Source organism: Aquarana catesbeiana, linkage group LG05, assembly GCF_042186555.1.
Source record: "Aquarana catesbeiana isolate 2022-GZ linkage group LG05, ASM4218655v1, whole genome shotgun sequence".
NCBI classification, from domain to species: domain Eukaryota; kingdom Metazoa; phylum Chordata; class Amphibia; order Anura; family Ranidae; genus Aquarana; species Aquarana catesbeiana.
The window spans coordinates 235720638-235745678 of NC_133328.1; the positions used below are offsets into that span (position 1 = coordinate 235720638).

At 42.1% G+C, this 25041-nt stretch overlaps 1 protein-coding gene across 1 annotated transcript in view; it reads right to left on the minus strand.

Moving 5' to 3' along the window:
• Positions 1-25041, minus strand: part of LOC141145987 (uncharacterized) — a 374157-nt gene that overhangs the window by 251529 nt on the left and 97587 nt on the right. The window contains exons 4-5 of the mRNA XM_073632772.1: positions 19696-19832; positions 13154-13182 (exon numbers count right to left, since the gene is read on the minus strand). Coding sequence (XP_073488873.1) covers positions 13154-13182; positions 19696-19832 — 166 coding nt within the window. The remainder of the gene's footprint in view (positions 1-13153; positions 13183-19695; positions 19833-25041) is intronic.

The following is a 25041-nucleotide window of genomic DNA, read 5'->3' on the forward strand; positions in this document are numbered from 1 at the left end:
AAAAGGATTTATTCAAAACTAAAACAAACGCTAATACACTCACATGGTAGATAAAATCAATGGGCAGATCGATTCATAGCAGCCAGATAACATCACAGCAAAACATGCAGCAAACATAGACTCAGCAACACACGGCCACAGCAGACCCAGGGAGCATGAGCACCGATGATCGTCTCACCAGCCTGCAGCAGACGGTCCTCCGTGCTCCTCCACTAACCCTCGCTCTGTGCCCATCACTCCTTCCTCTAACACACGTGTAGGATTGCCGTGTAGCCATGCCCCGACATGTTTCGTCACTGGGACTTAGTCATGGGGTTGGCTACCCGGCAAGGCAATCATAGATTTATGCAAATTGACAGTTCCGTGGGCGGGCACCAATCGCTCTGCATCTACACACTTCCTGTGTCCCCGTGTCCGTAATAACACAGGCTAACTCCTCATGAACCTCAAGTAGATGGATATAAGTGTATTCATTATGACACTTAAAAAGAAATGGAACCTACATGGCTCTCAGTACTGATGCATGTGATACAATTATTAATCATAATTAGGAAAACATACAAGTGAACATAAAAAAAAAAATAATAAATAATAAATAAACATTTCAGTATGGAATCAATTCATAATAAATCCAGATGCAACTGAGACACTGGATCTAAACTGATCAAAATAAATGAACAATAATCTAATGGATTGTGAATCTAATGAAATTAAAATTAAATCATTACAAATCTCCAAGTGGACTTTCTCCCCGGTTACAATGTAACTGAGGGTATGAGTCTAATCCTCATATACCTATGTAAAGTCCCCAAAAGAAAAAACTAAAACATTAAAATGAGTGATAACTGACTAAAAATTGCTAATGAAACAGTTCAAATCCAGTTCAATGTTCCTTCCTCTAGAGAATAAACTCTTGAGGAGGAAGATCCATCAGATTTCTCTCTGGGAGAGATCCCTAACCCGATTGGAACCTCTCCAGGATTGATGAACCACATCAAGGCCACAAAATTGTAAAAGACTTGGGTCCTGGTTGTGCTTCTCCTTGAAATGGAGAGACACACTGTGATATTGAAAACCTTTTTTGATGTTTGCTAAATGCTCAGCAATCCGCACCTTCAGTAGTCTCTTGGTGCGTCCCACATAGAACAATCCACACGGACACCACAAGAGATACACTACAAAGGAGGAATTGCACGTGATGAAATCCCTGATCTTAAACGTTTCATCCTCAGCATTAGTGATTTGAGTCGTACCTCTATTAATCACCCGCACTGTTCTACAGCAGATGCACTTTCTACATGCATAAAACCCCTGTAGATCAGTTCTAATGGTTTGATGGTCTGGTTGATTTAAAATGTTCTTAACAACCCTATGGCCAAAGTTCGGTGCCCGTCTATATATGAATTTAGGGTGGTTGGGCAGGACCTCCCCAAATCTCTACACAGAATGTGCCAGTGTTTTTTAAAAATCATTTCAACATCTCTATTCTGATGATGGAAGTTCAAAATGAACCCCAACTGATGTTGACTCGTTGGTGGTCCAGTATCCTTGCCCTTCAAACACTGTTCTCTAGGAGTATTTGCTACTTCCTGGAAAATATCATTCATCGTGTTTTTATCATAACCTTTTTGGAGAAATCTCTCCTTAAGTACATTTGCTTGAGAAATATATGTATTCAGATCCGAACAATTACGTCGGACCCGAAGCATTTGTCCTTTCGGTATGTTTTTTATCCAGGCAGGATGGTGCCCACTCCTGATAGACAGATAACTATTTCGGTCTGTGGTCTTGAAAAAACTTTTGTACTTAACATGTTGTTAGTCTTGACTATGGTTACATCTAGAAAATTGACCATAGTATTACTGATGACATAATCTAATTGAATACTGTTGGAGCTGTTGTTCAAACGTGTCACAAAATCTATTCCCTTGACCCCTCTCAAATGAACAGGAGGTCATCTATGAACCTGTGGTAGAAAAGCAGCTGAGATGGTCTGCTACTGAATACTTGTCTGTCCTCCCATTCTGCCAAAAAGAGGTTGGCAAGGCTGGGAGCATATTTAGCTCCCATCGCCACGCCAACTTTCTGTGAAAAAAAATGTCCATCATACCAAAAGTAATTGTTTGTCATGCAGAAGTCTAAGGCATGACCAACAAAGACCTTCTGCATGTGTGGGATGTCATCTCTCTTACTGAGCGCCCAATTGACTGCCAGTGCCACATCCTCATGCTCATGCTGGATGATAGTATAAAGTGAGGCCATATCGGCCGTTACCAGGTATGAGTCAGAGGATGGATTTAACCTGACCTCCTGTAGAGATAGGAGTAGGTCAGTTGTATCCTTCAGATACGCTTTAGTAGCCTTCATGCTTGGTTGGAGGAACTTATCTAAAAATTCCCCCAATCTGACTGTATCCCATTCACAACAGGGCGTGCTGGTGGCAAGCTGATGTCTTTAATGAATTTTGGGCAGAGTATAAATTATTGGAATCCGACATGAACTGGGGACCAAATAACATCTTTCCTTAGAGCTCAAAGCATTAATGCCATGCCCCCACTCCACCAAAGCGCTTAGTTGCGTTTTATAGTTATTTGTAGGATCTGACGGTAATCTACAATAGGTGGTTTGATCGCTCAACATCTCCAACAATTGGTTATGATAAAAAATTTTCTCAAGAATAACCACCCCTCCCCCCTTATCCGCTGGCTGGATGATGATGCAATTCCTCTCTTCTAATGATTTGATACCATTTATGATATAGTCAGGATTGACCCTTTTGATTGGGTTCAATCGTTCTATATCACCCAGGACTAAATTCTTGAACACCTCAATGAAATGGTTATTAGAGTTTTGGGGATTGAATAATGATTTGTTCTTCAAACCCGTGTCTAATCTGGTAGAGTTGGTACTAGCTCCCCCTATCGGGGCAACAGGGTGACTAAGAAAGTGTTTTTTAATATTCAAAGTACGGATAAATTTATGGGTATCTATATATACCTCAAATTTGTTAATAGGTTTCCTTGGTGCACATTTCAGCCCTAAATTTAATATATTTAATTAATTGTTATTGAGTTGTACCTTACTTAAATTAAAGATCCCATCCTTCAAGTGTCCCTCATTCTCTTTCTTGGGTTGTTTGCGTCTCCCTGCTCTGCAACCCCTTCTTCTCTTGGGAACGGTATAGGATCTCTGTTTTGGTATTGGTCTGTTCCATTCCTCCCTCCACCCTTGTTGTTGAATGGGCGGGTGTTCCCTCTGGGGGTCACCCCCACCCCTCCCCCTCCTCCCTCGATGTCCTAAAAAAGGTGCCGGCCCCGATTTTGGATTATTATAATAGTGCCCATTGGGGTCATAATCCATCAAGGGTGCGTATCTGTTGTGATTTGGAATCTGGTTTCCCATATCTGAATAATAATCATGGGGTGGAGTGGGGGTAATGGTAGGTGTTATAATTAGCAGGCTGGTTAGTTCTATGTTGTTGCAACGGGCGCGGTGGAGGATATTGGTTGTATTGTTGTCGATATCCACCCCTGGCTCCATTCAGGGGCCTTTGTGAGTGGTATCCCTCCCCTTGTTGATGACCTCCATAATGGTGGCCACCCCCGTGTTGCGGCCGTGAGGCTCCACGGGTATGTCCCGGTGTGTTCTGCTCAACTTTACCCTTCCCACTCCTAACACCCGAAGGTTTCTCTTGTTGGTTCACTAGTGAGGAATTGGGGACTGAATCCTCTTTACTGTGCTCAGTGGACTTATTCACCCCTGAAATGGAATTCTGCCATAAATAAATTTTGTTGTTTTTAAAATCTGAAGAGTCTCTAATATATTTTTTAACTTTCTTCTTTTGTACCTCACAATCTAATTTTTCCAGTTTTTTCTTCATGTTGTTATTGAATTCTATAATGGAATTGGTCTCTTTAATGGGTTCTAATTTTCTTTCTATATCGTTAATCTGTTCATTAATTTTAGCTAGTTTGAACTGCTTTCTAGTTAAAACAAGATCCTGAAGCTCCATGCCCACTTTATTAAAAAATTCCAACCATTCATTCATAAAAGAAGGGTCAGCGAGCCCATCCTGAGGGGGAACCTCCCACCTCAAACTTCTAAAAATGAGTTTTTCTTTAAGATAGTGTTCAAAAGTGAACACATCCCACCAGGTCTTCAGCTGTTTTTCAAGCAAATGATCTAAATTCTTTAATAGACCTAGGGTATCTTCCTCACACTCAGTCATTTCTTGGATATTTGAAAACACATTGTCAGGATTAATTTGTCTCCTCGACAAAAAATTGATGACTTCCATAGCTGCAGATGGTTAAACTCAAAGAATGATGAAAACTGTAGGTGAACAAGTATAAACCGCCCAGACCCGTCCTACCACCACTGCGCTCTAAATGGTGATTTAACTATATCTCACTAAATAGTGAGAGATAAAAATGAAAAGCTGCCACTTTAAAACTGTAAATAAAAATCTGAATCTAACCCTAGAATAGAGATGAAATAGTGGCGCTAGCCCCACTAATTGTGGGAATGAGACAAAAGATGACATAAAGGTGACGTGGAGTGTACTACGAGTGCATTAAAAAATACTAAAATAATGATGAATGCAATAGAATGGATAAAAATAAATGTGTTTCAAGTGACCAAACAAATCTACATCCACTACTGGTGTAGTGTAAAATTGCACACGTAAAAATATATATATAAAGAAATATATAAAGTAATATATAAAATCCCTGGTAAAGTATGACACCAAAACCAGGTACATGAATAAACAGCGATAATATAACACAAAAATAACTAAAGATGCAAAATGAGTGAGAAGTCAATACTATTAACACCTTGTGATGAATGTGTAAACTGGTATCGTGATACCAGCTCTAAACATATGATGTGAAAAATGGGAAGGAAATTCCAAAAGTGAGGGTGTCTCCACTCCACAGTGCTGCAATCCAAATGTCCACCACACCTCAGTGACATGATTCCACTCCCTTGCGAATTTCAAACTCACCAGCTGTTAAGGCCTCCCACTCTCGTATTTGGCCAGAAAAAGCCTCAACCCACTCTTATGGGGGTTAATAAGCGAACAATGTTATCCACCGTTATGTCATCCGAGCACTCTCCTTATCTTTCACTTTTTAGTGAGATATAATTAAATCACCATTTAGAGCGCAGTGGTGGTAGGACGGGTCTGGGCGGTTTATACTTGTTCACCTACAGTTTTCATCAAAGTTGACCTTTGTTTGCAGCACTAGTGCAGTATAGTTTAGTGCACCAAATCACCACATCCCTAATCCTTCTATTGCCATAGATACTAAAAAAAAAGTTAGGCAATCCCATCTATTCATCTTGTCTGGGAGGCCTAAAGTAAGAGGCAGAGGTTCTTCTGATGCAATTAGGCATGCAGGTTCTGCATCTGCAGGACAAAGCCATTGTAAGGTTATTGAAAGACAGGGCACATCTGCCTTTTCCTTCTGAAATTGGGCATGCTAAACAGAGCAAGTGGAGGGGGTGGTGGAGTGGAGTGGATAACAAAGCCTTCATTCTCCTAATCCTCCTCTGAGTGCACTTTTCTTCCTTCCTATTTCCTTCTTATCCTACTGTTGCCAAGAAAACTGGCATGGAGGAGTTGGCTGAATTATTTCAGCACACTAACTTTTTGCACAAGGATGTAAAAGAAAAAAATGTATTTGCTGCTAAGGAAGTGAACATCGGGAGCATAGGGGGAGGGGACAATAGGCAGGAAAAGGCAATTTCCATTAATGTTCCTGCCGTTGCAGCTTACTGCCAAATGAGGTTGCTTAAGTAACAGACTGTACCTAGGTGCCAGAGATTGTAGCAAAGGAAATTACCATACTGTTTTGCAGCCTCTGTCTCCAGCGTATCAAGCATGGTAAATGTACCAGTCATTTGGGTACCACATGCATAGCTCCCAACTGTCCCTGATTTTGAGCAAAGTCCCTCTGTCCCTCTTTCCTCCTCATTTGTCCCTCATTTTGGTCTGATCTATATAGTTGTATATAAAATGCACTTTGTATCTTTCAAAAAGTGTTTCCCAATGCTAAACCTTTTATCCAATTTCTATATTGCTGCATTTGTACAATTCAAAAGCCAGTATTAAGGAATAATAGTGATAAAAAAAGCACTGGTGGGTTTAACAATTTTTTTTGCATAAATCACCTTTAAGGGTGCATGGCAGGAGGTGTGTCCCTTGTTCCCATTTAAAATAAATGGGAGGTATGCACATGCATGAGGCGACACATGACTGTTCACCACAAAAATTGGTGGTGTAAGGTTCAGATGCAAACACTCCAGTTAGAGTTTAAACATGCAAATGTATCATTTAGAAGCCCATCTTCCATTATGGCAAGCAATTCTACAGTTACTAGGATAGAATACACAAAGCAATATATTGTGGCAGTAGAATATCAATATAGGCACACTTGGTCAACAATCTTGGAGGCACAGGCTGATGCACTTTATAAGGCCCTCCTGTGTGATGGATCAATACAAAAGCTGTGGGATGTGTAGCCAGATTTGTTACCCTAACACTGACAAAGAAGATAAGGAGAGTACAGGGCAGCAGCAGCCAATAAACACTGGGGAGGTGCTGGGAGGCTGCCTACCAATCCCACAACTGGGGCTGCATGTGGCCAGTAGGGATGGGGAATGGTTCAGCCCGAGCATAAGTTCGGTTTGAACTTTCGTTGTTCGGTCGTTCGGCGAACATCTGAACAAACGGGTCGTTCGACCGTTTGTTCGGCCCCCAAACCGACCACAATGCATTGTGGTGCTGAACAGGGCATTGCAAGCCCTGATTGACTGAAGCAGTGAAAGCTCCAGACAATCAGGGCACAGAGCACTGTCAAAGTCATGATTGGACACTGTCATCATGACTTTATCATATCACGGCTCATTCCCACCCCACAGTATAAAAATATTCTTTCAATGGCAACCATTTTCAGTGTGATTTTGGCATGAAGAGAGATAGAACAGGCCTCTGTTCAATGCTATTAGTTAGTTAGTGTGCTATACTGTGCTATTTTGCTTCAATTGTCAGTGTAAAATATTAGTTTAGTGTCAGTATAGGGATAGTGTGAGTGTAGTGAGGAGGGCCATCATTCAGCTTTGCATAGTGTGCAGCTAGAGTAGGGACAGCTCAGATAGTTTCACTGTAGTGTAGTAAGACCATGTCATTCATACATACATTAGTGTAGAGTAGAGACAGCTCAGATAGTTTCAGTGTAGTGTAGTGAGACAGTGTCAGTAATCTTTACATTAGTGTATAGCTAGAGTAGGGACAGTTCAGATAGTGTCAGTGTAGTGACGGTTGAACACTGTCTATTTGATTCTGTTACTGCCAGTTTAACGCCATTTACTTCTGTGTGCGTTACTGACAGTATAATGACATATAGTTTTGTGTGTGTTACTGCCAGTTTAACACCATATAGTTTTTTGTGCGTTACGGCCAGTTTAATGCCATATAGTTCTGTGTGCGTTACTGCAAGTATAACGCCATTTACTTCTGTGTGAGTTACTGCCAGTTTAACGCCATATCGTTTTTTGTGTGTAACTGCCAGTTTAACGCCATATAGTTCTGTGTGCATTACTGCCAGTTTACCACCATTTACTTCTGTGTGCATTAATGCCAGTTTAACACCATATAGTTTTTGTGCATTACTGCAAGTTTAACACCATTTACTTCTGTGTGCGTTACTGACAGTTTAATGCCATATAGTTTTGTGTGCGTTACTGCCAGTTTACCGCCATATAGTTACCTGTGCGTCACTGTACATTTGGCGCATTATGTTACAGTATATTATAGTGTATCCGTGGAGTGTGTCTTTGAAGTGTGAGCACTCGAATTAAAGTGCACCAAACACCACTTTACATTGATCAAAGTGCATCTAAGTACAGATTTCCACTTCTTCTTTACATTTGCTTATAAGCACCGTCCCCTCCCTCCCAATAATGTCTGGGAGGACGACATGGGGAGGCAGACGTTCCCTTGGCACTGTGAGGGGGCCAGCAACGAATGTGTCCACAGGCAAAGGTGGATGTGGTGATCAGTCCTCAGGCAGGGTATCATTTCCTCTGTTTAGTGAGTTTGCCTGTGCTATCCAGTCATAGCATGCAGAGGAGGTGTTGGACTGGCTTACTAAACCTTCTTCATTCTCCTCATCCCCTGTCATGCAAGCAGAGGCAAGTGTGCAGTCCCCTGCAATTGCCAGAGTGGAGAAACCTGCTTCCTTGTCCACATCTATTCCTGCCATAGCCCCAACATCAGCCATGGAGGAGTCAGCTGAGTTATTTGACCACAGCGTCAACCACTTGCTCCTTGATGATGCTCAGCCATTACTGGATACAGAAGTTGGTTCTGAGGTTGAGGATGACAGGAACATGAGTCTAGAGAGAGGGGAGAACACTGGTAGACAAATTACCATTCATGCTCCCCCAACTGCAGCGTATTGCCAAGTTGTCTCCAGTGGTAATGATGATGATGAAGATGGAGGAGATGGAGCTGATGATGATGATGATAAGGTCACTGGTGCGATTTGGATGCCAGATAGAGCAGAGGAGGAAACTGAAGGTGAGGCGGCACAACCCAAAGGAGGCCGACATCAAGAAAGAGTAGAGAGCAGCCACCCTATTCCATCACATTCTGCAGCTGTTATCTCCGGCCCACTACCCAAAGCTCAGCTGTCTGGGCCTTTTTTCAGCACATCTGCAGCAGATCGCACTGTTGCTATCTGCAAACTGTGTCTCAGGCACATCAAACGTGGCAAAAACACCAGCCATTTGGATACCACATGCTTAACAAGGCATTTAACGTCCAACCACCAAAAGGGGCACAAATCTGTCCCTCCTCCTCCTTACCCACTTCAGTCTGCTCCTGCTATACCGAGTCATTACCTCTCAGCAGCCTCTACTGACAAGGATGATGGTATAGCACAGGGTGTCCCGGTCATAGCAGCACATCTGCCAGCAGCACACCACAGCTGTAGACTATAGCCAGCAAATTTCTCTGCCCCATCTGCTGCAGCACAAAAAAAAAATACAGTCCCTGCCACCCACATGCCCAATGTCTAAATGCAAGCTTGTCAAAGCTGTTGGCCCTCCAATTTCTGCCTTTCAGCCTGGTGGATTCTGCCCCCTTCCGTGAATTCGCACAATGTGCTGTATCACAATGACGGGTTCCCAGTCTCTACTACTTTGCACGTAAGGCCGTTCCATCTCCCTACCATCACATGGAAGGGAATGTTCTGGCATCGTTAGGTGAGGCAGTCAGCCGTAAAATCCACCTTACTGCTGACACGTGGTCTAGCAAGCATGGCCAGGAACGATATATTTCAATCACAGCACACTGGGTAACACTGCTTGCAACTCGAAAGGATTCAGGACAGGGCACGGTGCTGCAGCTTGCTGTACCCCCACGTCTCTATACAACTGGTTGTGATGATGCCAGACCCCCACCTCCTCCGCCACCTCCATGCCCTCCTCTGCAGAATTGTCCTTTGAACATCAGGTACCCCCTAAGCGTTCAAAGGGCTATTCCCAAAGTCAGGCTAAAAGGTGCCATGCAGTGCTTCAGCTGGTGTGCTTAGGGGACAGGAACCACACCGGAGCAGAGATTCTTGCCGCTCTGCAGGGACAGGCCCAGTGGTAGTTCACACCACGCCAGCTGGAGCCAGGAATGGTGGTGTGCAATAATGGCTCAAACCTCCTGTCCACTCTTAGACAGGGAAAGCTGACACATGTGCCATGCCTGGCACATGTCCTCAATTTGGTGGTGCAGCGTTTCCTAAGTACTTACCCAGGGTTTCAAGATGTACTAAAGCAGGCCAGAAGAGTCTGTAGCTATTTCAGGTAGTCATACACAGCCTGTGCTCGGTTGGCTGAAAGTCAGCAGGAATTCCACCTGCCCATAAACCGCGTGATTTGTGACATGCCCACCAGGTGGAACTCAACTTTGTCAATGCTGCAGTGGCTATACATGCAGCAAAGGGCCGTCAACGAGTACCTGTGCGAATATGGCACGTCGACAGGCTCAGTCCTGCTTCTGCTTTTTTCCCCACGCCTATGGCTTATCATTAAGGATGCATGCACTTTATTATCACCATTTGAGGAGGCCACAAGGATGGCGAGCTGTGACCGTGCATGAATCAGTGACACAATCCCTGTTGTGTTCCTGCTGGAGCAGACTCTGCATGGCATTATGGACAGGGCACTGGAGGCAGAGCAGCAGGTGGAAAAGGAGAACTTCCTTTCCTCCCAAGGCCCACTTTATCCAGACACTATCATTCCTATGTCACAGGATACACAGGAGGAGAGAGGGGAGGAGGATGAGAGGAGGATTCTGGCACTTACATAGGCTTCGAAGAAGAGGAAGACATGCGTCAATTTGTAAGCGATGGCTTTCCAACCCCAGGATCCCTGGGAGTAGTACGTGGCTGGGAGGAGGAAGTTCCAGATGCTGTCATCCTGAGTGACCCTGAGGAGTCTGCTTCTCAAGCCTCAGCAAATTTGAGGCACATGGGCAACCTCATGCTTCAAAGCCTGCAAAAGGACCCAAGAATATGTGGCATCAAGGAGAAGCATGACTACTGGTTGGCAACCCTCCTTGACCACCGTTATAAGGGGAAGGTCTCAGAACTCATCCTGTCCCCACAGAGTGCAGAAGATAAAATCTCTTGAGGACACATTAAAGAGGATTTTATTGAACGTTTTTCCTGACTCCAGTAGGTTACAGTGTCATGGAAAACATTGTTTTGAGTCTTCTGTTGGTCAAGAGAGGAGCATTGGAGAAGGCATCCGCCTAAGTGAGGCATTTCAGAATTTTTTAGTCCTCGCCGCCCAGGGCTGTCAGCTTCCATATCCCATCGGCAGCATCTGCATCACACGGTGAACGATAACCTCGGACCAAAATAGAGATGGAGAGCTTTCCAGCTGACAATCCACTGACTAACTGTGTCATCAGAATAGACCACTGGCCAGAACTTGCCCAGTATGCTATTGAGTTGATGGGCTGCCCTGCATCCAGTGTGCTTTCAGAAAGGGCATTCAGTGCTGCAGGAGGTTTTGTTGCTTGTAATAGAATGTGTCTGTCCACAGACTTTGTGGACCGTTTGACTTTTATAAAAAATGAAACAGTCCCGGATTACCAGCCATGAAGCCCTTAATGCCGATGTCACTGACTAAGTCTTTTTGGGATGTGGAATCTTTGCAGGACTTCGAGGCTGCCTAGCTTTGAGGGTGTTCAATCATTTCACCTGGAAGAATGTTTTTGGTATAGGTTTCATGGGCCCAATTAACACCCAAAGACCAATTTTTCAGCACCTTTTTGACAGGTGCATATCATTGCAAATTTTTTTGCCTTCATTAAGAGCACCTCTATAGGGTTATAGTGGGAAGGCACACACAACACCCAAAGAGTAATTTTTCTACACCTGTTTGACAGGTGCATATCATTGCAATTTTTTACAGCAAGGCCAATTCTTGCTTTCATCACAAATACCTCTATAGGGTTACGATGGGAAGGTGCCACTGACACCCAAAGGCCAATTTTTCTGCACCTGTTTGACAGGTGCATATCAAAACAATTTTTTACAGCAAGGCTAATTCTTGCTTTCATCACAAATACCTCTATAGGGTACGGTGGGAAGGCGCCACCGACACCCAAAGACCAGTTTTTCTGCACCTGTTTGACAGGTGCATATCATTGCAATTTTTTACAGCAAGGCCAATTCTTGCTTTCATCAAGAGTACCTCTATAGCAGTGGTCATCAACCCTGTCCTCAGGGCCCACTAACAGGCCAGGTTTGCAAGATAACTGAAATACATCACAGGTAATATAATTTGCTGCTCAGTGATTGCAGTATTCTAGTCTGCATCTCCCCAAGGTAATACATAAAACCTGGCCTGTTAGTGGGACCTGAGGTCAGGGTTGATGACCACTACTCTATAGGGTTACGGTGGGAAGGCGCCACCAACATCCAAAGACCAATTTTTCTGCACCTGTTTGACAGGTGCATATCATTGCAATTTTTTACAGCAGGGCCAATTCTTGCTTTCATCAAGGCTACCTCTATAGGGTTACGGTGGGAAGGCGCCACCGACACCCAAAGACCAATTTTTACGCACCTGTTACTTCTATCCAAAGTCAAAGTAACATTAGAATGTATCCAAAAAATCTCTAATCTTGTTCCCAGTGCACTACATTGTGGCCTCATCATACACACTGGCTCCCCTGCGGTTACTGAGCAAAATAAAGGCAGCTTACAGGGAAAATTTCATTTTATTTTTTTTGGCTTTATAAATGCAATTATTGGTACAGGAGATTCTAGACATGGTACAGAGCTGCCACTTTACAGGTAGACTAAGGGGACCCCCCCCCAGGCACTATATTATAGCTGTAAATATTTGGCTGTAGCAAAATGAAGTTTGTTTGCGTGGGGCTGGAGAGCGGTACAAGAATGAGTGTCTGCAGGCAACAGTGAAACAGTGGAGGTTCCTTGCAAGTTTGGGGCAGCATTTCTGCAAATGGAATCAGAGATTTGGTCAGGATTATTGGTGCCCTCAATGCTGAGAAATACAGGCAGATACTTATCCATCATGGCATACCATCAGGGAGGCGTGTGATTGGCCCCAAATGTATTCTGCAACAAGACAACTACCCCAAACATGCACCCAATATCAATATCATCTTCAGTGTAAAGAAAAACAAGGAGTCCTGGAAGTGATGGTTTGGTCCCCACAGAACCCTGATCTCAATGTTATCAAGTCTGTCTGGGATTACATGAGGAGACAGAAGGATTAGAGGCAGGCTACATCCTAGAAAACAAAGAAGTTGCCATTGCTAAAAATGCTAGTTGCCTGGCTGACACGATGAGTCTCTAGCTTCAATACTTTAAATTACTGGCCTGGAACATGTCTGTAGAGAAGGCTTTTTTTTCATCTTTCCTGATCTGCATAATTGTTCTGAGTCAAGAAATATTAAAGCTAGTGAATCATCAAAACAGAGAGTCAACTGGCATTTTCAGAAAGACGTAAGCAGTGGCAACCCCTCATATGTCTCTCATGAGGGTTTATTTAAAAATCATATGCTTGTGTCACTTGTAATCAAATACTGTAGGTTTCTCCTTATCTTTTCCATACTTACTAATATGAAGCTTGCATCAACCGAGGAACCTGCAACACAATAAATACTAATTAAATGATAATAAATAAAACTTTCAAAATAAGTTCAAATCCTAAATCAATTAAGACTGTTAAAACTGTAGTACTTTTTTATTTGTACTCCAAACAATTATTTAAATGTTTTCAAGATTTAATAAGGAAAAAAGAAGCCTAAAAAAATACAGTATGGCATATGGTAGAAGTGGGTGAAAAATAGGTAATGTGCAGTATGGCATACTGAATTGGGTGCTGTATAATAGGGAATGTACAGTATGACATAGAGAATGAGGTGCTGTGGAATAGGGATATGAATAGGGACATTGTATATGGAATGAGAGGGTGCAAAAAGGGAATGTACAGCATTGTATACAGGATGAAGAGGTATGAAATTGGAAATGTACAACATGGCATTCAAAAAACAGAACAAACATCATACTGAGACAGTGGAGAGTAGTTGCATAGTACCTTAAACCCTTCACGCCTTTTTTTTTTTTTTAGGGCAAATTGAGCTTTTATCTGGTTGTAAATGGTAATAGTAAAAAAAATAAAACTTTTTTTAAATGTAGCTGTATATTTCTTGTTACCACCATAACCTACCACCAAAGAACAACCCAAAATAAATTCTCCTGCTTTCGACGATCACAGCAAAACCACATATGTGTTTGTTAGTTGTTGTTTATACCCGTATGAAACACAGCCCAGAAATAACAGTGCACATTTTGTTTTTTTTATCCTTCCTAAAACACACCGACACTGACACCAACTGACACTGATACTAATTTGAAAAATATATTTTTTTAAATCCTGCCCAAAAAATACCGACTATGACCTTTGACACCTGTCTTTTGACTCTTACCTGACTCAAACACTATCCCTGCCACTGACCTAGATCAAACCTTGATCTGGGTTTTTTTTCTTTATTTTTTTAATTTTATTTTTTATTATTATTTTTTTTTACACACTGTTGCCTGTTTATATCTCTCTGCATGGAGAGAGAAATAAAATGTATCTTTACTCTCCATTCACAGAGAGGGAAATGCAGGGGCGGGCTGACTGATCACTGTGAAAGCCATTCATTTAATGTTAGTATGGGATCCGGGGCTCACGCTGAGACCCCGGTCTCTGTGCTGGGCATGCTCCTAGCACGCAGACAGATACGCATATATGTGGCACCATGGAAAAAAGCCCAGTCCAGTGAGGCCGCATAATTGTATACTGTCAGTGGGAAGGGGCTAAAAATGGCTTGCTTCTGCTCAGGCTGACTAGATCCAGATCTCCATCAGCAAGTAGGGGAGGAGAGTTGGATACACAGGGATGAAATGAGAAGTGTCGGTCAGGAGATGTCCTGCTCTGCCAGTCATACTGGGCTGCCCAATCCCATCCTAGACCACCATTAGCACAGGTCCCTCATAGTATATGACAACCCACATGACCACTATGATCTTATGCAAACACCAGAGGAGGAAATCTTCCACTCAGTAGGTTTTGCTACTACTGTGTTCAGCCATTGCTATGCTCTGCAACAGATGTCATTAGTTAGAGCTGCAGAAGAAGCAACTAGTGAAAGACTGGGTTTACAATCACACCAGTGGTCAGGTGAGCTGTCAAAACCTGTGTGGTCCGATGCTGATGGAGGTTCAGGTAGCAAGCCTCACCCCCTACTCCCCTTGACAATATTGTGCCCAGGCAGTAGTGGCCAAACCCACAGCTTGATATGCAGCACTAATGCATATTGCACAGCAGTGATTATAGCTCCTGACTTGTTCTGAGAATGACTTGTCCACTACCCACCGCTGAGACCCCATGGGGTCTGCAGACTCCTGCAAGGGAGTATCTCACCTGGATGGGCACGTCTGGAATGGGGGTGGGGAGATTCTTTTCGTTTTGTTTTGTTTTTTTCCTTTTGCTGTTCAAGCATTTAGTTGCTGGTCCTGCAGACTTCATTTCAATTTTTGTACTAGCACCTATTTTACATTGTTTACTTTATTTTGCATGTTTTACACAAAATTAGTAAACAGTCATTTTCAATAGAAAATTGATTTGAATATGTGTTTTTAAGCAAGGGTTTGGTATTTCCACCTTTGCGGTCAAAGTTTGGAAACCCCCACTATGTGTTTGTTATGTGTTCCCATTCACACAGCATACCTAAGATAATATAAAAAAAAACTCTTACCTTTCTAGTTGTTTCCTTTGAGCAGATTAATACATAAGAATCTAAGGGAAGCTTCTATTGCTTATGTTATGCTATGTTAATAGGAACATGTAAGAAACACAAAGTGGGCATTATCCCAACGTTGACCCAAAGTGGACGTACACCTTTTGCTCAAGTTTTGAAAAGATGGGAGTGCCACACTAGCTTATACCAAATTTATAAAAGATTTTTATTTTGTAACAACCAACGTGTTTCGGGGGCTCAGTACTCCTCCTTCATCAGGGCTAAAAACAGGATGATGCAGGCACCTATATTGGAGAGGCGTTTTGCCTTGGATTGGATAAACCTTTTGATGCCACCGACATAGAACCACTTCAAGCTGGACAGGTCAGTATGATTAAAGTGATTGTAAACCTTAGGTTTTTTTTTTTTTTAACAAACAATACATACTTACCTCCACTGTGCAGTTCGTTTTGCACAGTGTGGCCCTGAACCTTGTCTTCTGAGGTCCCCCGGTGGCGCTCGTGGCTCCTCCTCACATCGGTAAACCCCCTGGGAGAAGCGTTCTCCCTGGGGGTTACCTTGCACGCGCGCTCCCGAGTCCAGCATTTGCGCGCATAGACACAGAATTCTGGACTCAGCCCCGCCCCCCGGCACCCACGTCATTGGATTTGATTGACAGTAGCGGGAGTCAATGGCTGAGCTGCTATCAATCTATCCAATCAAGAGCCAAGAACCCCGGGCAGAGAGGAAGAGCACGTCTCTGCCGAGGGAACGAACGGGCTCAGGTAAGTAAAACGGGGGGGCTGGGGGGCCTGTCAGTGTCAGAAGTTTTTTCACCTTAAATAAAAACACAAGGGTTTACAACCCCTTTGATGTCAGCTTCAGCAACCATGTACTTACTGTATAGCAGAAGGACACTAATGACTAACCTGATTAAAAGAATAGTCATGATTAGTGTCCGAAAAGCTGCTGATCATAGGAATTCTTTCAAAAAATTACCCCCTCTCCTGTGCTACAACTAAAACTCGACCACTCTGCTAAAATGGATCCTTCCTGCTGCTGAGCACCAGCAAAAAGTTAAATTCTGTGTCCCCTGCACAGGCTGATTCCCTTACCATTCCCTCCAATCTCCCTCTGCTTTTCTTTCTGCCTGTAGCAGGGAAGATAGTGGGTTGTGCAGGCCAGAAGCAGTAGACACCCAGGGGGGAGAATCAAGGCCCATGCAAACATCTACATTCTGTGTCTCCTGCACAGGCTGCTGTCTCCATGCCCTGTGATCTCCCTGCTGCACTCCAACCACTGGAAGCTGAAGAGACAGTCTGCTGTAACAGGGGGAAGACTGCCTCATCATTCAGGATGGCTGAGAGGTGGATCGGTAAATAGGATTTTCATATTTATCAATCCTTTGCCTGTCATGATTGATCAGTGGTAATCACCTATTGTTCAGCTGAGATAGTACAACTTAAATATGAATGGAACTTCCTGTTCAGTGTTACTGAGCGCAGCTGTGCCTGCAAAGGAGAAGTAGAAAGAGGGCACTGTGTCCTCTCTCTTTCCCTATTTTAAAGGTGAAACATAAGCGATCTGTTCCGACCCCTGATATTTCGACAAAGCCTCCCTTCCCAGTGGTAGTAATAAAATAAAATAAATTATAAAATAATAAAAAATATAAAACAATTCCCTATTCACATCTTTGGAACGTGGGGATGCGCACAATATTGCGCATGTTTTCACACATTGCTAATGGCACCCCAGCTTGCTTTTGATAACACACATGCATTGAAGCACACCATGAAGCATTGTAACTTATTACCACATTGAGTTACATTTTAAAAAAAAGGCATTTCTGTGTATTTGGCAGCACATTCAAATGTGAATAGGCTACCCTAATACAATGCGCGTAAAAATGTGCATTAACACACATGCATTGCGGCAGCTTATATATGGAGACAGGCTTTCTGGTCATGTGACTGCTAAGACTGGCTATCACAGCAGTCACATGATCAAAAACCTCTGACAGTAAACAATGACCGGGAGCTGTCTGTGACAGCCCGGTCTCTGTGCTGGGAGTATGCAGTGAGTTCTCAGCACAAAAGAGCAGTTCCCCACTGACACATATGAGTGGCAACTTGGTTTTAAGACCCACTCATACTACCATTGTCTATATGTCTACAGTTGGTGGAAAGTGGCTAAAGACCCCACACACACGCAAAAGTATACATGTGCACTACACGCAGTGGGGTTGATTTACTAAAACTGGAGGATGCTAAATCTGGTGCAGCTCTGCAGAGAAACCGATCAGCTTCCAGGTTTTATTGTCAAAGCTTAATTGAACAAGCTGAAGTTAGAAGCCAATTGGCTACTATGCACAGATGCATCAGATTCTGAGTGCTCCGGTTTTAGTAAATCATTGTGGTAATTATACCATTGTGGTAATGTACATTTTTGCATGTTTTTGCACTGTGGTCCACCAACACCCTAAGGTCCCTTTATACTAGAGGGCACAAAATATGATGCACATTAGGCATGTGCATGTGTGCATTGTGCACATACGCTACAGTGTAATGTTACAACACATGCAGTACTCTTTTTTTTAAAAAATTGCATCCATTTAAGGCCCCATGTACACGGGACACTGTTAAACGTGCAGTCAGAGGCAGTTGGACGCTTTTTTCAACTGCCCCTGAACTCATTCAATATTATCCTATGTGACCATGTACACAGTCTCGTTTATTGCCATTTTTTTGCAGTTGCGTTTAACAGCGTTTCTTTGGAAGCAAAAAAATGGGTTCAGACACAGAAGATTTCCATGGTTCAGACACCAAACGCGGCTAAACGCGGGTACCCACGTTTAGCCGCGTTTTTGTTTATAAGCATTTTTAAAGGTGCCCTATATTTTAGGCCTGAAAAGACAAAAGTATGATGGAAAACAATGAAAAAACATCGACCTAAGAATCCACCTAACAATAGTGAAATGAGAAGCAGGCTGTTCCCTATGGAGATCTTCAGGTACAACAAGCAAGTTTGACTGATGAAAGGGAACTGTAGCTGAAAGATTAACTCAGTCTCGTTTATTGCCATTTTTTTGCAGTTGCGTTTAACAGCGTTTAACAGCGTTTCTTTGGAAGCAAAAAAAATGGGTTCAGACGCAGAAGATTTCCACGGTTCAGACGCCAAACGCAGCTAAACCCGGGTACCCGCGTTTAGACGCATTTTCTTTTATTAGCGTTTTTAAAGGTGCCCTATATTTTAGACCTGAAAAGACAAAAGTATGATGGAAAACAATGAAAAAACAAAAAAAAAAAAAATGGTTAAAAATGTTTTAATTACTTGCGATGATTTATAGACCATATATAGTCCATATATAGTCATACTTTTTCAAGTAGAAGGTCAAATGTGGCAATGGACATGCGTGTGAAATTAAAAAATTTGTCGGGGTAGGTACGCAGCTGTACGTACATGTTTACAAAATATCCTGCCGACATTTGCTGCGCAATCAAAGGATGGGTCCAATAGCGACGAACTCTGACTCTGGACCTCTCACGCAATTTTCTACGTCATTCTAGCCTCATCAAGAGCAATGTCAGGAGCATTTCCTCACATATGCTCATTATGAGATCCATTGCAAAAAAAAAGCACAGAAATAGAGGAAAATACAAGTAGACAACTGCTCTTTCTGCTGCTGCTACTCACTCTGGTCAAAATGGCTGAAATAGTTAACTACAATGTGTTTTGAGCTTGGGAAGGGTCTTAAATGAGGTAATCTTAATAAACGCTTCTAGACGCAAACGCAGTTAAACGCGGCTAAACGTGGTTAAACGCAGCATGCAAACTCGGCTAAATGGGTGTTTTAAAGGCAGGTTTTAAGGTGTCAAAAAAATTCGTTCAGAGGACTTTGCCTCAGCGTCCCGTGTACATGGGGCCTTACACTATGGGTAATAGTGTATTGCAACACATTACAGCATGTTGTAACACACTGCATTGTGACCATTTTACCACAATGCACACCAATAGCACACACATTTTACTGTGGATTGGTGTTACCAGAAGGCAAACGTGTAAACAAACCTTTAGATTATAGTGTTGTTTGCTTGTTTACAGTTTTATATATTCTTATTTTTCATCTTTTTGCAAAAAGACACAATTTAAAATGTATGAATATTTGTTGTTTATTAAATGAATGCAGTTTTAAAATGAAGTTAGCTGCAGAACGTATCCAATTCACAGTTACTATGTAAATAAATTAGATTATACAGTATAGTTATAAAGCAGAGGTTCTTTTTGCTACATCTACTCTCTGGTAATTTTTCGTTTCAAAACAAAAAAATAAAAAAAAGGAGTAAACTCAATCCCTGTTTTATTTGACATACCACTGAAATTGTATGCTTTTGCCCAAATTTTATATAAATCGGCAAACTTCTCTGTTGCTTCCAAAATATCTTTTGAGAGATCTTGAGTTTCCTTGAAAACAGCTTCCTCAATTTTCATTATCTCCTCTTCTAAATTCCTACAAAAAATACAAGACACACAGAGAAGGGCTTGTTAGTAAAATTACACAGAATCAGGTACTTATCATAGGTGCAAATCAGGCAGGCTTTAATTTATCAAAAAGTTGCAATTTGAGTATTTATGACCCCTGACACAGCCATTGTGGATAAACTTCTTCAACCATCTGCAATGTATTTGCCAATGTATAGGCAACAGTATTCTACAACCCCTGGCAAAAATTATGGAATCACCAGTCCCTGAGGATGTTCCTTCAGTTGTCTATTGTTGTAGAAAAAAAGCAGATCACAGACATGCCCAAAAACTAAAGGCATTTCAAATGGCAACTTTCTGGCTTTAAGAAACACTAAAAGAAATCAAGAAAAATAATTGTGGTGGCCAGTAACAGTTAGATTTATAGAAAAAGCACAGGGAATAAATTATGGAATCACTCAATTCTGAGGAAAAAAATTATGGAATCATGAAAAACAAACAAACAAAATAACACTCCAACATATCACTAGTACTTTGTTGCACTATCTCTGGCTTTTATAATTGCCTTCAGTCTCTGAGGCATTAACTTAATGAGTGATAAACAGTACTCTTCATAAATCTGGCTCCAGCCTTCTCTGATTGCTGTTGCCAAATCATCTTTGCAGGTTGAAGCCTTGTCATGGACCATTTTCTTTAACTTCCACCACAGATTTTCAATTGGATTGAGATCCGGACTGTTTGCAGGCCATGACATTGACCTTATGTGTCTTTCTTCAAGGAATTTTTTCACAGTTTTTGCTCTATGGAAAGATGCATTATGATCTTGATAAATGATTTCATCATCCCCAAACATCCTTTCAATAGATGGGATAAGAAAAGTGTCCAAAATTTCAATGTAAACCTGTGCATTTATTGAAGATTTAATGACAACCATTTCCCCAGTGCCTTTACCTGACATGTAGCCCCATATCATAATTGACTGTGGAAATCTGCATGTTTTCTTCAGACAGTCGTCTGCATAAATCTCATTGGAACGGCACCAAACAAAAGTTCCAGCATCATCACCTTGCCCAATGCAGATTCGAGATTCATCACTGAATATGACTTTCATCCAATCATCCACAGTCCACGATTGCCTTTCCTTAGCGCATTGTAACCTTGTTTTTTTGTGTTTAGGTGTTAGAGATGGCTTTCTTTTAGCTTTTCTGTATGTAAATCCCATTTCCTTTAGGCGGTTTCTTACAGTTCGGTCACAGATGTTGACTCCAGTTTCCTCCCATTTGTTCCTCATTTGTTTTGTTGTACATTTTCTGTTTTCAAGGCATATTGCTTTAAGTTTTCTGTCTTGACGCTTTGATGTCTTCCTTGGTCTACCAGTATGCTTCCCTTTAAACACCTTCCCATGTTGTTTGTATGTGGTCCATGTTTTAGACACAGCCGACTGTGAACAACCAACATCTTGTGCAACATTGCGTGATGATTTACCCTCTTTACCTACATACTAACAAGCAGATTTCATCTGATGCAGGTCTTAGTGTTTGTAATGAAAATTTACAGGGTGATTCCATAATTTTTTCCTCAGAATTGAGTGATTCCACAATTTATTCCCTGTGCTTGTTCTATAAATCTAACTGTTACTGGCCACCACAATTATTTTTCTTGATTTCTTTTAGTGTTTCTTAAAGCCAGAAAATTGCCATTTGAAATGCCTTTAGTTTTTGGCCATGTCTGTGATCTGCTTTTTTCTACAACAATAAACAACTGAAGGAACATCCTCAGGGACTGGTGATTTCATAATTTTTGCCAGGGGTTGTATTTAAAGCACACAGCCACAAAGTGGTCAATTGCATTTTTTATACCAGCACACTAGCACTTTAAATAAAAGAAGATGTTTGTCTTACCTGTGAAATCCTTTTCTTGGAGTACATTATGGGACATGGGGTGGTATTCTGAACACTGGGTTATACTGCCACCTTCAGGCGAATTGGACACTGGCAAAACTGTGAGCATATCCCAGTTTAACTTGCCCCAGTTCCAGCATTTCTCAGCAAGAAATGGAAGAAATAGATCATATGAATAAAGGAGAGGGACCTGTGTCCCCTAGTGTAGTCTAAGAAAAGGATTTTACAGGCAAGATAAAAATCTTATTTTCTTAGGGCAACCGGAAATGAAAGGCAAACAGGCCTTTAATGAACAAAGCAATGGGTTAACAATGGCAATTTAAGGGAGCCTATAGCACTGCCTGAGGAACCTTCAGACTGAAGCCAGCATTAGCTGAGGTCTGAACATCAAACTGGTAAATCTTAAATTAGAACTATAGGCAAAGCTTTTCTTTTTCATTGAGGCTAGAGTAAGGGAGGGTTATATACCCTGTCAGGTTTATTCTTATGTCCCACTGGGGAGATTTCCCTTCCCTTCCTGTCCCATAGTCAAAACAGGAAGTAAGAGGTTATCCCTGATAATTAAGGGAATCTCCCGGGGACCCCCAGGTCACCAGAACTAGTGTGCCCATTGGAAAATTTCCCCTCTATTACTTTCCTGGGAACAACCCAAAATTGGGGATTTTCTTTTACTTTCATTGATCACTTTCAATGATAACTGTAAACAGGACAATAAGAGAGGGTAATTCTCAATAACGGGGACACAGACAGCAATAAAAACCTGACAGGGGTTCTAATCCCTTTCCACTTCATCCAAAACTTTAAAACAATTTTGCCTTTAGTTATACTTTAATGAATGTGTGAACAGACCGAGTGGCAGCACTGCATAACTGAGCAACAGATGCCTGATGCAAAAAAAGCCCCTGAAGCACTAACTGATTTAGCGAAGTGCGCTTTGATTGGAAAAGGAGAATCCTTTCCCTTGAGCCACTTAATGTGTTTGTACGCCCAGCGTTTCATATTCCTGATATGTGCCTGCTGTACCATGTACTTGTATGAAAAAGTGCCCTGTTCTCTTTGTAATACTTCCTTTGTGTGAAATCCCTGGTGTTCCTGCCATTCCCTCTGCTTTTTCTATTAACAATTGACCCCACTAAGCAGGAGAACATACTGTGGTAAATTCTCTAGCTATGCTGGGAACTCAGTGTGCTCTTCGCCCATGATCAAACTTGTCCTGACACACCCTTCCTGCACATGGGGTTTTGCCTTTTCATTTCAATTTTAAATGGAATGGGTTGTTCTACAAGGGGATTGTTTACAATCACTTTAAGCCTAAAAGATTTGCTGAAGAATCGACCTAACAATAGTGAAATGGGAAGCAGGCTGTTCCCTATGGAGATCTTCAGGTACAACAAGCAAGTTGGACTGATGAAAGGGAACTGTAGCTGAAAGATTAACTCAAACAGCAAACGCCATATCCAGAAAATGGAGCAAAATATCTTTAGGATGTTTAGGAGCAGGACAGAGAGATAGTCTCTGATTGAGGTGAAAGGAAGAACCCCTCTTAAGAAGAAAAGAGGCACTGGACCTCAAAAAACCCTCAAGGCCAAATATTGATTCAGACCAAACTGGCAGTATTGAACCCACAGAGTACTCCCTGGGGTGAAAATTTATGGTCATACACTTCAAGAAACATGCTTCCAGGTGTGATGGTACACTTTGCGGGAAGTCAATTTCTTCGTATTTAAGAGCCCTAGTAAATAAATGTGAGTTGGGGACCTTGGATTGTGGGCTCCTTGAGGGTAGGGACCGATGTGGGTGTACGATGTATGTGTGTAGTGCTGCGTGAATTGGCGGCGCTATATGGGTACCTTAAATAAATAGGGATGATTGTAGACACGCACCCACACTCACTCAGGTTGAACTGGATGGACTGGTGTCTTTATTCAACCTTAGTAACTATGTAACTATGAATCGGGTAGACCCCTATCCTACAGGACCTGGGATTTAACAACAGGGTGCTAAACTGGTCGTGCCCCAGGATGACGTCAGGTGTGACGAAACGTACATATGGAGGAGCAACGTGCTGACATCACCATGTGTACGCAGGTCCTGGAAGCAACTGGCTATCGAGAGCCGGCTGGCTCGATTCTATTTGCTGGTTTTAAACATCATAATTGTAAGTACAATTCTGTTCTCTTTTAACTGATTAAATATGGATTTACACTATGAAAGCCTCTATTGTCTTTCCATGGGGACCCATAAAATGCATCTGTGTATGAGGCTATCCATTGGGGAGGACATTGGGAGTGTTGGTGCACAACATAGAGACCTGAGGCGGAGGAACAAGCCACAAGCGCTTCTGATCTCCTGTAACAGGAGATCATTTACAGCTGGTAAGCGGCAGTGAATGCAGAGGTGGAGGCACTATCCTATTTTTCTCTTCACTTTTCCTGTGGTGTTTTGTTCGTGTGCTACTGCAGAGGTACTCATTAATGTATCACTTCCAACACACGGACTTTTTTGGCTTTTTATCTGTCTAAGATTTAATAGTGATTTTTTCCATTAATTACGTTATTTTGCATTATTGGAAAATTGTTTTCACAGGTCACTTATTTATAAATTTGTTTACGTGTCACTATTATAAGGTATCATACAGATCACGTACCATTAAACAGCGCAACTTGAATTTTTATTTTATTTTTTATTTATTATGCTTCCAGGTGTGATGGTACACTTTGCAGGAAGTCAATTTCTTCGTATTTAAGAGCGTTGGGATAACTGAATCGGGTAGACCTCTATCCTACAGGACCTAGGATTTAACAGCAGCGTGCTAAACTGGTCCTTGAAACAGAAGATGATCTGGGAGGGTCCCCAGAGCATCACCAGGAGCCGAATGAGGTTTGATTACCACAGCTGCTTGGCCAGTTTGGTGGGATGAGAACCACCCAGATGCATCTATCCAGATTATGCAAAGCTGACATGGAAGCAGATTTAGAGGAGGAAAGATATAAATGGGGTATACGTGATCCCATGGAGTCACCAAAGCATCTACCATAAAGACCAGAAATCAACAAAGGTCTAAAAACCAAAGCAACTATTTTTGAAATCTTCCCATTGATGACTGGGGATGACAGACAATTTTCTATGCTCGGAATATGCATGGCAGACAGGGCTAGAATATGACTTCTGACCAAGTCAGAATCAAGTCTGCTTCTCCTTAAGCTGTGAGACCTCTGGTTCCTCGCTGATGGTTGAGGTAAGCCACCACAGTGGCATTGTCTGACTAAATCCCGGTTGCATGACCTTGGAGACCAGAGGTTCAGTGTTGATAAAACAATAAAATAACTCTGCGCT